Source organism: Oryzias latipes, chromosome 2, assembly GCF_053564925.1.
Source record: "Oryzias latipes strain Hd-rR chromosome 2, Olatipes_Hd-rR_3.1".
NCBI lineage: Eukaryota > Metazoa > Chordata > Actinopteri > Beloniformes > Adrianichthyidae > Oryzias > Oryzias latipes.
In genome coordinates this window covers 6,328,492-6,345,511 of record NC_136238.1, presented here as the reverse complement: position 1 = coordinate 6,345,511, position 17,020 = coordinate 6,328,492, and the positions used below count along the sequence as shown (strand labels likewise).

Below are 17,020 nucleotides of genomic sequence, written 5' to 3'. Positions count from 1 at the left end.
GCTTATCTCCTCCTGCCAGCATCGCCGATGAACGAGAACGTCAAGACTCTGAAGCCTCGGCAGCTAGATTGATCTAAAGGCCACGTCACACACGAACGTCTAGCGCCTGTTGCACGGACGAAAACTGGTCAAAAGGTGGGAAAAAAGTGGGAAAAGTTGTGGGTCTTTTCCCAGATGGATCACGAATGAACCGCGGTAAAATCGCAGAAGTACGAATGAACCATGCAAGGAACACGTAAGCCAACGTAGAACATGAACTGTGCGTGAGCTTTTTTTATTCAGTTCGTCAGTGATACAAGCGTCAATTGCTGGGACTTGTACGCAATAAAGAAAAGTCACACGTCGGTGGTACAAGTGTGAAAAGGCCGTTAGACATACGCCTCAAATTTGCATCTAGCAAAAATCACTCACAATTGTGCAAAATTTGCACAATAATTGGGTTCAAACTAGGCAAAACACACCTAAACTGCGTAATTCGCAACCGACCAAAATGTCAAAACCGAATTCACATAAAGACCTGTCTGCCAAAACCTTCGACGGACATCTGTGCACATCGACGAATGACGAACGCAAGGAACACTTAGAATTACGTTTATGGATGACGAATGACCAAAATTTCATATGTGTAAACTGCGTAAAAACATAGGAAGTGTCTGCGTGACACAGTCCTAAGGAACAGCGTTCGATGTTGGCTTCTCACTCAGATTAGGCAAAAAGAGGCAAATGGAAGAGGGATTTGCTGTCTGCAGACATTCAAAATCTGCATATCTTTATTAATAAGTGTAGTAAAAACTGTTAACATCAAAATACTTATTTAAACTGTAATAAAGTTGCCTTTGACTCGTATTGTTGATCTGATTGATGAAAAAAGGTTTCCTTCCGTTCATGATGTAGAATACCTTCCAGGAAGCAACTTTTATTCTGAAATTTTGTTTTTAACTTTTAAATGTGGTCTGAAGTCTCCAAAAGCAAAAAAAAAAGGGTAAAAACCGGCTTCAAAATTCTCCTTTTTAGGTACTTTAAGGGATAAAATGTCTTAATTTGAAATGTGATTCATTCCAGCTGTGCAGAAAAAAAGTATTTCATTGTAGAATTTCAAACATCTGTGTCGAACCGCAGCTTTTTTCAGATCTGCTGATTTCTTTTGGAAACTTCCAAGTGTTTCCACATGTTTAATTTTATTTTGAAGGGACTTTCTGCAGTTGTTTTTTTTGTTTTGGCGTTTCTTCATGCACTGCAGGAATGTGCTCCGCTGCATCTCCTCCGTCTTGACCTCGGTTTCTCACACCTGAACCTCCTTTTCCTCTCTGCCGGCGCTGTGCGAGGAAAGAGAGGCGGCGGGGGGGCTGTTTCTGGAAAACGTGCATGTGAGGATCAGCACTTCCTGTTTACTCCTTTTTCCTGTTCTGCTCTCTGCGTCCTTCAGCCCCCGACGGAAGAACGCAGCGTTTGGCATCAAAGAAAACTTTCACTTCACCTCCTTTTTTAGAGGTTTTTTTTTTTAATTCAAATTTTCACTATCAAGGTTTCTGTGGGAACCGTAATGTTTGGAAAATGGATATTTAACCACACTTTGGATGCAAGTGAGCTGACATTTGCGTACAAACTTTGATTTTTCAAACCAAAGCCCTTATTGATGAGAGAGGAGGGGGGGGCATTTTTCTTTCCAGTCTCTGCTGGGAGGAAGAGTGGATGCTGAGTGAGACGGACAGAAACGATGCTCTCCCCGTTCCCCCCTCTCCTCCAACCACAAATGTTTCCCTTCCGACTCTAAATAGGCTCTTGAAACGCGCCGCGTCCTGAAACGTGAGGCGCTGGTAAACGTTATTATCGGGCTCCGGAATAGCCCGGAGTGTCCGGTTTCAGCCGAAGGGCTCCGGCTCCAGACGCTCGGGGGGTTGTGTTATTTATTCGGAGAAGATGCGATCTTAATGCGATTTTCTACTATCCGCGGGAAAGATGAGCGAAAGTGACGGATGGGAGAGGCCATCAAGGTTGTGGTGAGAGATGGAGGGGGGGGGGCAATAAAAGCCAAAGTGGAAACGACAGACGAGACGCGCAGGTTCTCTCCAAGCTTTGGCGTCTTCGGTCCCACCCGGTCAGAGGATGTTTGAGATGCTCGCCTATCCCGATCGGAAATAAATTTTGATCTGAACGAGTCTGATTGGGCCGGAGAATTCTGAACGCTGTGTTTACATGATGCGTTTTTATTCTGATCAGGCGTTCATTCCGATTACTTTTGTCCGTGTAAACGCAGCTACTGTTGTCACTCTGGCGGTACCATGAGACGGCGTCTAGGCGTGGAAGAGGCCGTAGTAGGGCAACAACCCTGTATCCGGACCACCACCTCCTCCTTTGTGCAGGAAAATCCCATAGCCCTGCAAAATGTCCACAAATGTCCGTGTGTCTTCTCAAACTGTTAGAAACAGACTCCCAGAGGGCGGTATGAGGGCCCCACAGCACAACACCGGGCAAGAGGTTTGGCATTTGCTAGAGAACACCAAGATTGGCAAATTCACCTCTGGCGCCCTGTGCTCTTCGCAAATGAAAGCAGGATCACGCTGAGCACACGTGACAGTCTAGAGACGCCGTGGAGAATGTTCTGCTGCTGCTACATCGTCCAGCCTCACCGATTTAGGGTGGGATTTCTCCGTGTGCTTACCAGAGGTAGCCAAGATGACAAGACCGAAACGAGATTCTCAGACCCCTCATGCCGCTGCGATGGGCAATGGGTTCCTCCTAACGCAATGCTGGACCTCATGTGGGTGGAGTGTGTCAGCAGTTTCTGCTAGACAAAGGTATCGATGTATTGGACTGGCCCACCCGATCCCCGTTCAGACCTGAATCCAATCATCAGGGACATCAGGGTCTCGGTCCGTCCACCAATGGCAGACTGTCTGGGAGTCGGCCGACGCTGTGCTCCAGGTGTGGGAGGACCATCCGCCGCCTCATCAGAAGCATAACCCAGGGGTTGGAGGAAATTTATACGGGCAGCTGGAGGCCACGCCCACTACCAAGCCTCATTATGACTAGTGTCAAAGACATTGCGTCCAAGTCGGACCAACCTCTAGTGTGTTTCTCCAGTTTGCAGACCTCCATAGGCTAATCCGTTTAATTTGCGTTAATAATTTTTGTTTGGTTGTGATGTCAGCAGATGCAACGACGTACAGATGCTCTAGAGCTTTAGGCTCACTGTGCATCTTTCAGAACTCTGCAAACAAGTTGATGCTTTTGTAAAAATGCCCCTTTTTGGCGAATCGAGCTCATGTCATTGAATCATTATTGTTCAGGTATTAGTGTTGCATTTGTGATGTCTTTGCTCTGGCTCTGAGCTTCTCCTTCCTTTCTTTTGTCACAGATAATTGCACAGAATTTAAAAATAGCTTCCCAACTGAAGGTTTCAGTTACCAGGTTACTCGCAGAGGTAAAGTGGGCCATGCAGCCTCTGGACGCTCCATCTTAAGGATCCTCCACAGATTACTGTCAGCTCTGGTTAGCCTGTGTGGGAAAACCTCCACCTCTTTGCTGCAGCAGACAGACCAAGCTTGAATGGGGTGTGGCTGGGAAAAGGAAAAAACAAGTTTGAACAGAAGCAGATCTTTTAGCGTTCAGGTACTCACCAAAGGTGTGTCTGCGGTTCTGGTTCAAACAGGTACAGAAGATCAGCTTCACCCTCTGCAGTCCGTGGACTCAACCCCTCTCCTAAAGCCGGTTCCCAGAGAAGCAGACTTTTATTTTGGAATTCCCGCTATAGTCTCATGTGAATTAAACATGCACGGGCTATTATGATTTCATCATAAAATGACTCCAAATAAATAAAACGTTTAAATAATCTTTGATTTTACCAAATAAAAATCACAAAACGTAAGTTTTAGTTGCACACAAGCATTTTTTTAAACTCATTTTAACCACAACCAATTTTAAAATCCATATTTTTGCCAATGTTGGACTGTAAAAGTGCTACATTTGACCCTGTCGGTTCAGTTTTGTGAGTGAGATGATTGGTGTAAGCTTTGAAAACATGCTGGTCCAGACCTGCAGAGAAATGTTTTGCATGGTATGCATTTGTTTATGACATTTCCACAACCATAACTTTATCAGAGAAGCTGTTTTGAGTAAAAATGCTAAATGCTCTGCATGGTGTTTGTCAAAAAACTCAAAGCAACACTGATTCAGAGCAGATTTATGGAGGCGGGGCAGTTTGTTTGTCTTTAATAAAAGAGTGAATTTTAGTCAATTTAACAGATTTAAAGGAAATGTGCTCTTATATCTCTGAATACTAGCAGCTGCAGGCCTGTTTGAGCTTGTGGGAGGGGCTGAGTCACTGACTGCAGCATCAGCTAATTGTTAAAATGAGTTAAAAAAACATTTTTTATATCCGAGGCTTCAGAACTCTCCAAATATGTCACGTTAAGGGCTTATATCATGACAAATCAACTTTTAGATTTGTGAAGTGTTTTATAATGTTCATTCCCCTCTAGAAACAACCCCTAAGAGGTATTTTCATCTATTCACGCATCTGTGAGCATCCCTTGAAAATCCCACACTCATCCCGACCCACAAAAATGAGTGGATCTTCGCATTGTGACATCACAAAGTGAGGAACCGCCCCTTCCAGGAAGAGTCTGTTCTGCCAGCACCGCCCCCAGGCTAACACACACACACACACACACTTTCTCTGGGGAGCTGAATTTTGTTGTTTCTGTTTTCGTGAGCGAAACGCAGACACGCTGCCAAGGCTCTGGTTTAACATCATGAAATGGGCGGAGCCTAAGAGATCAAGTCGTAGCAAAATGAGCTGCAATAATAACTCGTATTATCATAATTATGGAAATAGGTTACTCTGAAAAGCTTAAGGAAAGCAGGATACAGCCAATTTAAACATTTTTCAGGGCTGTAGCCTTTGAAAAAAACTCCACTGACTGTCTGGGTTAAGCTGCACTTTATCCATGCAAGTGGATAAATTCTCGACACGTGGGCGGCTGTGCAAGTGTGCCTGTGTGCACGCACGGTATCTGCATTCCAGTTTGTTCTTTTTTTTTGGTTTTGTTTGAAACAATAGTGTCCATTCAGAGAGAAGTCACGGTTCTTCATTGTTCTCCGTGTAAATGCCTTCAGAAGGATCACTGCTGCCTCATACGAGCAGAGCCGGAACAAGAACCTTGATGCATCCAAATGAAACCCACAGAAAAGAGGATGCTTCCTTCTAATCCATTACTTGTATAGAGGATGGCGTATGGTGTTTCCTGGCTGCCATTAAAGTGAAGGAGCGCAATGCTGCAGTTTGCGAGCGGGGGGTCAGGGGGTGTGTTTGTCACTTGGGGGCATGAAAATCACAAAATTAATAAAACAAATAATTATTAGATACAAAAATGCTGCTCCGTTGTTAGCATTTGTCAACCACGTGCTAATACATGCTTCCTGTACTTTAAATTGCGTAGTAGCTCTGTCTTGGACTAACTTAAGTGTACATGTATGTTTAGTGAATTGGTACACATAAATCGGTTCAGAATTTCATGAGGCTCGGTTCGATACTTATTTGGTACAAAAAAGGCAGAAAAAAATTTACTTGCAAAAGGCATTTATTGGTTTTATATAACAATAATAAAATGAACCTATGTAGGTGATCTGCTATATAAAATAATACAACTATTAGCTGTCAGGAACCAAAAACTTTGGATACTTAACAGTGGCCTGGAAAAAAAATTTGTAACTTGCACAGTCGGGTGAGGCTGTTTTAAAGATGTTGTTTAAGATTATATGTGTTATCTGACGCATACACTATCTTCGTGCAACAATAAAATGTTACAAACACAGTATTCGACTTATCCAATTGTCTTTTCCCTTCATGCTGACAACAAATCCATAGTGTTCCCACACAGCTAACGCCTCTGCATTAGCCATGCTGATACTGTTGACACGCTCACCGTCGCTTCTGCACCTAATAGTTGTTGAACGTCCTGAACTGAGGTTTCTGACCGAGGTAGGAAAACGCAGGGGAGATCCTCTCCAGGGCCGAAGGCGGATCTTCTTTTGGGGCTCACTTCCCCGTTTGGACCCTCAGAGCCTCCAAAGCGGGTTAATAAAAGAACCAGTCTCTGTTCTTTTGGAAGAAACTGTTTTTATAACTGTTTCGGTGAAATGAGCAGCATACCCTAAACGTGCGCTCACACACACACACATGCACTCTTGCGCTGCGCGCTGCCCCCCCCCTCCTTCCTAAACGCGCGTGCAGACACACATTGAGCGGCTCGGCGGAAACTCGCGGTTAACATCAGTTCATCCTCAGCGCAAAGTTAAAACATTTGCGGGGAAAAAATAAACAAACAAAAATAACCGAAATACCGAAACGATACAAAGGTGATCCGAACCGAAATTGCCGTAGCGAAACGGTTCAACCACGTGTCACTCTTTTCTTTTTTTTAAACACTTTTTTTTTTTTTTCACACCGGCCGCTTTTCTGTGGTTTTATCTCCATAGCAACCATTTCATTTTTGGGTTGTCTAGGGATGGCTAACAGATCTATGCAACTATTAGAAGAATCCGCAAAAGTAAAGTTTTGAATTTCCTTGGCAACAAAGTTTTTGTTGATATTCCTTACATGTTCCCATCATATGTTGTGTCATTTTGTTCTGCTTGAGCTAAGGAACTATCTATTCAATGTTCACAGTATTCTGTTTAAAGAAAATGTGTGCGTGCAACAGGGGAAACGCCACTCGCGGGAGCTCGCCACGCTTACGGTGTTCAAAATCTACAAGTATCTTCCCAGCGATGCTCGAGGAGTTTGGAGGTTGATGGATCAAAATCCCCAGGAGGGGTTTTTACATGTGTATCTGATACTAAAATAAAGTTAGAGAAAGTGTCTCTTCCCAAGGTCAAAGGTCAATGAAACTTGGTTTTGTGGTTGCAGACTTAACCTGGTGGCTTGTTTTTTATTTTGGGAAGATTGCTTGAACAAAAGTTTCTTCCTCCCAACATTTTGGGAAAATGTGGACATTGCCAAGAATGAAATGATCTTTTCCTACACTTTGCATGGGCAGCTGCAGACTTTCATCTCTCTTTTTGTCTCTCTGGTTTTTCTTGCAGTGTGCGGGTGAGGAGAACTGGGTGGACAGCAGGACGGTCTACATCGGACACAAGGAGCCTCCACCGGGAGCCGATGCCTTCATTCAGCAGAGATTTCCCGACAACAGAGTAGTTTCCTCCAAGGTCAGAAAAAAACATAAAGGTAGAAAAAATAAAAATGAAATCAGCCTCGTTGATAAAAGTACTTTAGAATTTTAAACATGAGGCATGTGAGTAAAGTAAATAAAGCACTTTTAATTAGTCAAATCATAACATAAAGCTTAATTTCTGGTCTACATTTGTCCTTTTTCTGTTTTATTTTTCTGTTTAATTTTTTGGAGCAGACGTTCTAAATGCTGGACGTTTGCTTTGACTTCCCTCTGTCTGCAGTACACGTTCTGGAACTTCATCCCCAAGAACATGTTTGAGCAGTTCCGACGAGTCGCCAACTTTTACTTTCTCATCATTTTCCTGGTTCAGGTAAAAGCGCCCGTCGAGTCGCATCGATGACCTAAAACGGCAGGAAATGACCGTTAAAGGGACCTCCCCCTTTTTCTCCGCCGTTCACTCCTCCTCTTTTTTCCTAAAAGATTCTGGCCTTCCTAAATGTTTTCGTTTCATTCCGGTTGATGATATGCCGCGATTTGTCATTAAATGTGCCAAACCAATTACCAGAAAATCAAATATTCCTACATAGTTGCTATGGCAACGTAATTTAGTCCTTCAAGCCATAAACGGTTCATCTTTACCAACGTTTGGTGACTCTGATTAGTTTTTTTCTTCGTGTCAATTTTTTTAATTTTCTTAAAAATCTGACAAAGTTGTGCCATCTGAGGACAAAATATCACAGATCGCACCTAAACTCAAAAATTCTCCTTGTTGTTTTAAAAGGTCCGTTTAGATGTTTTAAGGTTTTGTCTGAAATGATGCGTTAAAAAAATCAGAAATGTGAATATTTTGTAACATAAATGTTTTGTTTTTTCTATAAACTCAAAGCAAAATGCTATAAAAAGTTATAAAAGCACATTTTTTGGCAATTTGCTGTCCAAATTGTGGGGGGGGGGAAACATCCATCTGTTTGTAGAAAATACAATATCCATCCACTCATCCATTGCATTTATTTAAAGGTTTTTTGTTTTGTTTTTTGGAAGAATGGATGCAATTATTTTTTTGAAAGACTCAATTTTGTTACATTTTTGTTGTCATTTAAGACCAAAAAAAGCTTTTATTACCGTAAAACACACATTTTTTTAAATAATTATTTTCTATCCAAAATCAGCAATTTAGAAAGTTTTTTTCCCCACATAAATAAATTATTTTCCAAATAAAATTTTTTTTTTTCACTAAACCAAAGAATGCATTACATCTCCATATTTTTCTGTTCTTACAGCACTTCCTGGTACTTTAATTCTCTAGATCTCGTGTTATTTTATTTCCACACATGTCCTTGTTGGTCTGAGTTTGTTTTTGTTGACAGCTGATCATCGACACGCCCACCAGTCCGGTCACGAGCGGCCTGCCTCTGTTCTTTGTGATCATAGTCACAGCCATCAAACAGGTGAGACCCCCCCCCAAAAAAAAAGTCACACATCTTCAAGAAATATGACTAATAATTCAGAGTTAAAAGCCAAACTTCTATAGGCTTGTCACACAGACTAAGGCACTTTGAAAGTTAGCTAAAAATATCCAATTTCAACGGACGTGTAATGTTTAACCCTTTCAGATGGAGACTAACTTAAGTTTTGCTTAAACACAGAATCTGGAACAGCCAAAGCTGGATATTACAAACACATTTTGTCTCTCCCTGTATCTTTCCAAGTACCTTTTTTAAAAGTACATCTTTTTCAAAGCTAACAACAAAACCCAACATTTCTACTATTAAACACCAAGCCTTGAAGTGGAAAAAGTGCATAAGAAACACTCGAGCTCCGTTTGCTACACTCTGATCTACTCTGCACATTGGTCTAAGCCAGATGCCTGGCATCTTTTCTTGAAGTAAGTTCATCAACAAACCTCGTATTTTAGCAGGCCTGTCCTGAAACCTCTTGCTGTCCATCTTTCTTTCGTTGGGCCGTTTTTGTGGAGGCTGAAATTATTTTGCCAGATGTGACTGGAGCGTGGCTGTCACTGACCAGTCTACAGAAAAAAGGAGCGCTTGCTGGTTTCGACTGAGCGCCAACGTCCTAACAAAGCATTGTGGGATTTGTAGTGTTAGTGGTACAGTATATACAGCAGGCTAGCTCTAGTGCACATTTGATATGTCCTCTTCAGATGGATGTACATTTTTGTTTTTGATGGAGATGAAGAAAGGAATAGAGTTGGTCCAATCCTACCTACGTTGGGGGGGGGGGTTGAACATTAGCTCGTGTTTGATCTCCTGTGGTTGCTAATAAAGTTTAATTGGAGTGTGTTTTATCCTTTTCTCTGATTACAAAAAAAAAACCAAATTGTGGATCATTATAAAATGTCTCAAAGTTGGACTCAAAACCAGAATTAATAAATAACTACAAGAAGCTGCATTTCCAGAAGAAAATGCAGGGTTGAATGCTGTATCGCTGAATGAAAAAGAAACGTAATTGGCAAAAACTTAATCAATAAAGAGAAAGAAATGATCAAAGTTGACCATAAATAAAGTGAAAATGGCTCAAAAACAAAAAAGATATGTTTGTGGAAAATGCAGGAGCCGAGTATCGAACCAGCGAGCTTCTGCACCAAGGATTCCCCATTTATTTCAATGGAGGCAGAAATCCTGGAATATCTTGAAAAGTTCAAGGGTTTGAAGGAGCAAAAGTCACAGCTGGAAAAAGCTGAAAGAGCTGAACATTTGAATAGTTGAATGGTTGAAATAGCTGAAAAATTGTAGGAGGAGTTAAGCACCAAAAAATGGTTGAGGATACTAGAATAAAGAAATAAAGATAAAGAAATAAATAAATGCTTACTAGTATTCAACCCATTAGTGCTGATTACAGCTAATTAATCACTGACGAACCTTTGTGGCATTTTTTTTCTGGGTTTTTAGGCTGGAAAACTGTTGTCGATTTGGCAACACTGCCTTGCTGGTTCAGTATGAATGCCAGGGTCTAAATGTGAACTTGCGTTTAGCGTGTTCTTGAACACGCCGGTGTGTCCGTCGCTTTAAAGTCAGCCTGGCTTCCTGTGTTTCAGGGATATGAGGACTGGCTGAGGCACAAAGCGGACAAAGCTGTCAACCAGTGTCCGGTCAGCGTGATCCAACGCGGGAAGAAGATCAAAAAAGAGAGTTTCAGAATCACGGTGAGCGCCAGAGAACAGATTGGACCACAGCTCAGCTCTTTATCTGCTCCTGTTGGCCTCAAACTATCACTCTAGCTTGTTTCTCCACAAGCTGTGGGCGGGAAAACCAACTGCAGTGAAGGTCGGACACTTCTGCTTCAGAAGTTGCTTGTTCACAGCTGTGATCCGACCCCTGATGGGACTAAAATGCAGCCAGAACTACTTCTGCGATTTTGCCGATAAATCTCTGATCTCTGACAGGTTGGAGATGTGGTCTTTGTGAAAGAAGATGAGACTTTTGCCTGCGACCTCATCCTCCTCTCTTCATCTCGGGATGATGGAACATGCTTCGTTACCACCGCCAGCTTGGACGGAGAGAGCAGCCACAAGGTGGGTTGAGTCTACGGGCAGCTTGTCCTTCGTCCTCTTTCTACTTTTTTTCATATTTTTTTTCTTTCATACTTTCAATTGTTCTAAATGTTTCTATTTTTCCACCATCCTACCAACCAAGACCTATTACGCGGTTCAGGACACCAAAGCCTTCCGCACGGAGGAGGAGGTCGACTCCATCCACGCCACCATCGAATGTGAACAGCCGCAGCCGGACCTGTACAAGTCAGTCAGCCCTTCTCGTTGGCTGCACATAAATATCTATATTCAGAAATCCTCAGTGTCGCCTTTCTCAACCTGTTTGAACAGATTTGTCGGCCGCATCAACATCTACATGGACAATGAGGCTGTTGCTAGGTAACCGGAATCCTCTTCTTTAGACTATTGGAGTAAAACAGTTCAAGGTTGTAGGCATCTTTACAGACTCACTTCGAGCAGCTTTAGGATCCATTTTTAAAGCTTTCCCAGGGGCCTTTTAGTCACGATTAGCATGTTTTCTCCGCTTTAAGTCGCTACGGAGTAACGGAGCAGTCAAAAACTGCATAGAAAAAAAGAAAAAAAACAGATAGAAATCGAACTTTTGTAAAAAAACGTGTTTAACCAAATATAGGGCCAAGAATGAACATTTTATTTTGAAAGGCAAATCATAATAGCAGAATAGATATGGGAGGAAATCTTGTATATTCACGCAATTATCAGATAACCATAAAGAGCATGCCAACAAGCCAACGAAACTCTTTTAGCACTCCAAATCAATAAATCCCTCCAATTCTTCAACTTCTGTGTCACTTTTGAACAACTCCGCCAAGCCTGGCGTCATGCTACGTTCACAGTAGGCTTGGAAACGTGCGTTTTTGCGTGACAGCTTGAATGAAAAGTCTATGTAAGTGCATGTATATGCGCGTTTTAAGCTTCCGCGTTTAAAACTCTTGCATTCACGCATTGCTACACAAATTTTGTATGTCAGTTTTCCGGCGCTTAAGTTAAAAAAAAAACTAAAAAAAAAACGCACAGCAATTGAACATGTCTTAAAAGTTAAAGCAGTAAAACTTGAAGTTGTCGGCATGATGCAAAGTGTTTCATTTATTGGAATAGAGCTGTAAAAGAAAAATTAACCGGATTTGCACCGCTTTGGCCTGTTTTGTGCCATGTTGCGTGATGTGCGCTAGTATCGGGTAGCGACAGACCTGTGGGAACTCCATATTTTAAAAAGCGTGCTCAAGAATTCACGTTCAGCGCGTTTCTTGAATGCGCCACGCATGTGAACGTGGTGTGAACGTAGCTTTACATTTTCTGCGTTGCTGTCGGTAACAAATACGGATGCAGTGCCTTCTCTATGTTTCAAAAATCACATACAAGTTGCACCTTGTATGTGAGTCGCACATACAAGGTGCAATGCGTCGCACTCCCGGCTAAAATATGCAGAAAAAATCTGCAACTTGTACTCCGAAAAACGTGTCAAAATCTAAAAGATATGTAATTTTTCTGGGACACATTTTCCGCAGAGCCGCAGGAGGTCATTAGAAAATTCACCTGTGAGTTGTGGGTGTGTCTATTGGTGCAAAGTAAGCCGTAAGCCTGCCTCCACTTCCCATCATCCCGTTGTTTACACTCTTTCCTGCTGGTTTACAGCCTCTTACAACCATTATAATTGTCAACAAAAACGGTGAGCAATATTGGAGCTATGCAGCCGTCCAGCTCAGATGAGGGAAACAAAAATATCTATTGGTCTGCAGGTCTGCATTCATCAGAATGGAGCAGAGCTGGGCTAATCATGCAATTTTAAGATTAGTTTTCTTTATAAATGTCCTCCATCATCCGAGAAATGCAACATAAACCAGTCAAAAACACTATTTTCATCGGAGTGGGTCTTTAAAACGGCATACTTGTGTCACTCTTTGGGTTCTTTTGAATTTTCTTTTAATTCTTAAAGTTGTTTGGCTTTTAAAAACATACGTTTGTTCCGTTACAGACCACTGGGGTCGGAGAACGTTCTGCTCCGAGGAGCCACGCTGAAAAATACGGAGTTCATCTATGGTACGGTACCACCCTATAGACTTCATTGATGTGAAAGTGGATGGGACTAAGGTGTGATGGATTAAAACGGGGGCTGGTCTTTCCTTTCAGCTGTTGCCATCTACACAGGAATGGAAACCAAGATGGCGCTAAACTACCAGTCCAAGTCTCAAAAACGATCCGCGGTGGAAAAGTAAGCTAAAAATAAAACAATCCGATGAGCTTGCAGATCTTTTTCTTTTCTACCAATCCTTCCATCCATCTGCTCTCCTATCTTCATTCATTCTCCGACAGTCGGTCATTTAGGCTCCTTGCGCTCACTGAATCAATTTTCTGTCCATCTGGCGCTCTCAGTCCCGCCTCCAGATGGTCTGTAGAGGCGGCTGTAGGTGGATTGCATTTGCTTGGTGTTACTGCGTGTGCCCGGCTCACTCTCTCAGTTTCGTTTCTCTGACATGATTCAGCTGCAGGTAAACGAGACCTGGAGGACTTGAAACTGCTTGTTTGTTTTTTTGTGATTTAAGATCTCTCCACTTTGAGGAGATGCTTTTCATGCCTCATCATTTGAAGTTCTTATAATTTTTTTTTTTTAATCCTAACGGATGACAAGGTGCCGTTCAGATCTACTAAACCATGCATTCTTCATCAAAGCTGGTTATCGTCTTCTGCAGGTCAATGAATTCCTACCTGGTGGTTTACCTGTGCATCCTCATCAGCAAAGCTCTCATCAACACGGTGCTAAAGTACATCTGGCAGGCTGACCCCAACAAGGACGAGCCCTGGTACAACGAGAGGACGGAGGCGCAGAGGCAAAGACACATCGTAAGGCCTCTGAAGACGTTCTGCCGCAAGCACCTCTTGGTGTTTTATCGTCTTTAACGCCCCCGTTCCCTCGTCTGTCAGCTGATCAGGGCGTTCACGGACTTCCTGGCCTTCATGGTTCTGTTTAACTACATCATTCCCGTCTCCATGTACGTCACGGTGGAGATGCAGAAGTTCCTGGGCTCCTACTTCATCATGTGGGACGATGACATGTACGACGAGGAGCTGGGCGAGGGGGCTGTGGTCAACACGTCTGACCTGAACGAGGAGCTGGGACAGGTGACGCTTTCATTTCTGGAGCCAGTTTGGTTGGAGAATAATGACCTAAACAAGTCCCATATAAGGGCGACAGTGTAGAGAAAAACTACTGCTAAAGGAAGAGGACACCATTATCAGAACCAGAACTCGACCAGTTATCATGGGACAAAACAGGATTGATTGGAAACAAACACCAGAACTTATGGAGGAAGCATTCAACAGTAATTCAACAGACGAAATTTCGTATTCAAGACAAAAGATCGTGTAGGTGCCAAACCTGTCTGTCCATTTGATGGTAGATGGCGGTGATTATACAAACAAAGGTCACACGTTCACTCAGGTGGAATGGACGCCAGTTATGGTGGGTGAGCCGGGGACGTACAACCTTTCGTTGACCGCTAACTCTGATAACGACAATGCTATGATGCGGTGACGCCACGCTGCTTTGACGCTTTGTTACTTGGTTGATTTGCAGCTGCTGCTTGTCGTCTGCTTTGATACAGTAATGACGACGCTTCAACATCGCTTTACGTTAATAGCTTCAAACGTACAGATTTCTGCGCGTCACTATCCCCGCGGAGCATGTTTTAACAAAAACAGACATGTAGCTGCTACAGAAAAGTTGTATTTAAAACAGACATGTCATAAAACCAAATGTTGGGTTCCAATTTCTCTTTTTTTTAAAGTGTGCACAACTTTGTCTTTGAGCGATATGTTTCATTTTGACAGTAATCTTTTTCCTTTTTCCTTAAAGAAGAGTATGTGATGCAGAAAACGTCCTGAATCCTTAAACAGGTGGACCTTTAGAAATAAAGGTCAGATTAAGGTCGCGGGGGAATCCTGGAGTTTCAATTAGATGTTGCCTAGAACAGTCTGTGTAAGCCATCCTTAGATATGACTTCATCTCTGGATGCATTGATTTCTCAAACTGGACAGCCTAATATTTAATAGTCAGATCTTCCTTGGATAAACGGTCACAGAACAGTCCGATGTCTCTTTGGATTTTCATTGAGTTGAAACGTGTGTGTACACGCCAGAATAATCTGAAATCCATCCGTTTGTTTTACATTTTTAGTACAAATTAGAAAATATGATCTCATTTCCAGTCAACTGATCACTTTAAATATCCCAGTTTTTGTTGTGTGAATAATAAAAAGCACATAAGACGATCGCGTCGTTGCAGGTGGAGTACGTCTTTACCGACAAGACGGGGACTCTGACCGAGAACAACATGGAGTTCATCGAGTGCTGCGTGGACGGACACGTTTACGTCCCTGATGCCATCTGTAACGGACAGGTAACGCTTTTGTGTTGACCATTGGCATGTATATGTGTTCAATGTCAGATGTACCCATAGGACTCTGAGTGGAACCCTGAACTCGGTTAATGGATCTGAATCTAAATGATCCGAAATCTGTGTTCAATCTCTTTGCTTGACATAGACGCTATATTTGTTTTTTTCCTACTGTCGTATGTTTGTCTTTCTTTGTTATTGTGTTTTTTAATTCCTTATTAAAATATTTTTTTTTACCTTATTTGAAAAATCTCTAAATAAATCATACATTAATAAAAGGATGTCGACCACAGTTTGCTCCGCCCACTCTTACTCTGTTGAGTCCAACCATTGGTTGACTATCCTGTGAATCAAAAACCCAAATATACCCCTATGAACGCACAAATTTGATCTCTTTGAAATTCAAATGACTGATTCTAAAAGCAGCCAAGTTGTCCTGAATGGAAAGAGGTTTGACTTGATGGTCTTAGAAGGTTAATTTTTGGTTGTGGAATCACACTTGCGGTCACCAGCCTCCGGTGGTCTTTAGTAGAACTGCAACATCTGGTTCTATCCAGTCGGCTTGAAATCCACCCGGCTACGTTCACGCCGGGCGCGTTCATGCGACCACTTCCAATGTAAACACGTTTTCGGGCATCCGCATTAAAAAAATGTTTCAGGCTCCTACGTCGTCGTCGGTAAGCAGTGATTGGTCTGAATCGCTGTTTCTATGGCAACCACTATGAGAAATTTAGTCGTTTGTGTTTGTTTTCCAGGTGCTGTCTGGGGCTGCAGCTATGGACATGATCGACACGTCTCCTGGACCGGGGGGCAGGGTGAGCCCCCCCTCCCAGACTCTGTGCGTTCACGTGTGTCCGTGGACGAGGCTAACGAATGCACCGTTTTTCTGACCACCACGCAGGAGCGGGAGGAGCTGTTTTTCCGTGCCTTGTGTTTGTGCCACACCGTGCAGGTGAAGGAGGAGGAGACGGTGGACGGCATCAAACACGGCATCCACCAGGGCAAGTCCGCCTCCTTCTACATCTCCTCGTCGCCGGATGAAGTCGCTCTCGTGGAGGGCATGAAGAAGTGGGACTCCTGCAGAGAAATTCCTATTTTTATTCCAAGTTTTTATGAATTAATTGTCTGTCTGTCTGTCTGCGCCACAGGCTTGGTTTTACCTATCTGAGGCTCAAGGACGGTCAGATGGAGATCTTAAATAGGGAGGATGAGATTGAGAGGTGAGCGTGAATGAAGGGGAATGTGTTGCTGCAGGTTGTGCGTGGTTTCCTGTTTCACTCGCAACATAAATGTAGAGTTAATTCAGTCTCAGTAATCAGAAATGTGCACAACCTGTTTCACAAATACACGCTCTGATTCACAACTGGGATTTTATGCAAACGTGCAACAGAAATTTGTGTTTCGCAAACACACACGCTGTGTTTCACGAAAGCACAATATGTCTTTCAGGAATTTTACAAACTTGTGTGAGTTCATATTACAAGTGTACCTAAAAATTATGTTTGTGAAGCATCTATTGTGCATTTCTGAAACATTTATTGTGAATTCTTGTAACATTTGTTGTGTTTTTGTGAAACAGCGTGCACTTCAGTGAGAAACACCTGTTGTGCATCTCTGAAACATTTAATGTGCATGTGTGAAAGACAAGATGTGTGTTTGTGAAACACAATGCGTTGCATTTTTCAAACTCACTTAATCCCTTTGGGGTTACAGGGTTGCTGGAGCCTATCCCAACCACTGGATTCTTTACCAGTCCATCGTTGGGCATATATATACATAAATATGGATTACTTTATTTTGATTGGATATTTCAAAAACACATCTTTACTCATTTTTAAAAATTATAGACAGATATTCACTTCTACCAATGTTTGTTTATCTTGGATTTTAAACAAAAGCATTTTTTGTTTTGTTTTTTTAACA

At 42.5% G+C, this 17,020-nt stretch overlaps 1 protein-coding gene across 19 annotated transcripts in view; it reads left to right on the top strand.

Moving 5' to 3' along the window:
- The window catches only part of atp11a (ATPase phospholipid transporting 11A), a 44,251-nt gene that overhangs the window by 13,379 nt on the left and 13,852 nt on the right, over window positions 1-17,020 (top strand). For 17 of the 19 annotated variants that reach the window (XM_023966262.2, XM_023966259.2, XM_078931334.1 and 14 more), the window contains exons 2-16: window positions 7,087-7,209; window positions 7,456-7,545; window positions 8,543-8,623; window positions 10,231-10,338; window positions 10,579-10,707; window positions 10,829-10,932; window positions 11,017-11,064; window positions 12,680-12,744; window positions 12,835-12,916; window positions 13,395-13,545; window positions 13,627-13,824; window positions 14,987-15,100; window positions 15,853-15,912; window positions 15,999-16,165; window positions 16,246-16,317. In XM_023966262.2, coding sequence (XP_023822030.1) covers window positions 7,087-7,209; window positions 7,456-7,545; window positions 8,543-8,623; window positions 10,231-10,338; window positions 10,579-10,707; window positions 10,829-10,932; window positions 11,017-11,064; window positions 12,680-12,744; window positions 12,835-12,916; window positions 13,395-13,545; window positions 13,627-13,824; window positions 14,987-15,100; window positions 15,853-15,912; window positions 15,999-16,165; window positions 16,246-16,317 — 1,592 coding nt within the window. The remainder of the gene's footprint in view (window positions 1-7,086; window positions 7,210-7,455; window positions 7,546-8,542; window positions 8,624-10,230; window positions 10,339-10,578; window positions 10,708-10,828; window positions 10,933-11,016; window positions 11,065-12,679; window positions 12,745-12,834; window positions 12,917-13,394; window positions 13,546-13,626; window positions 13,825-14,986; window positions 15,101-15,852; window positions 15,913-15,998; window positions 16,166-16,245; window positions 16,318-17,020) is intronic. The other 2 variants (XM_078931337.1, XM_078931339.1) reach the window with 1 other exon arrangement.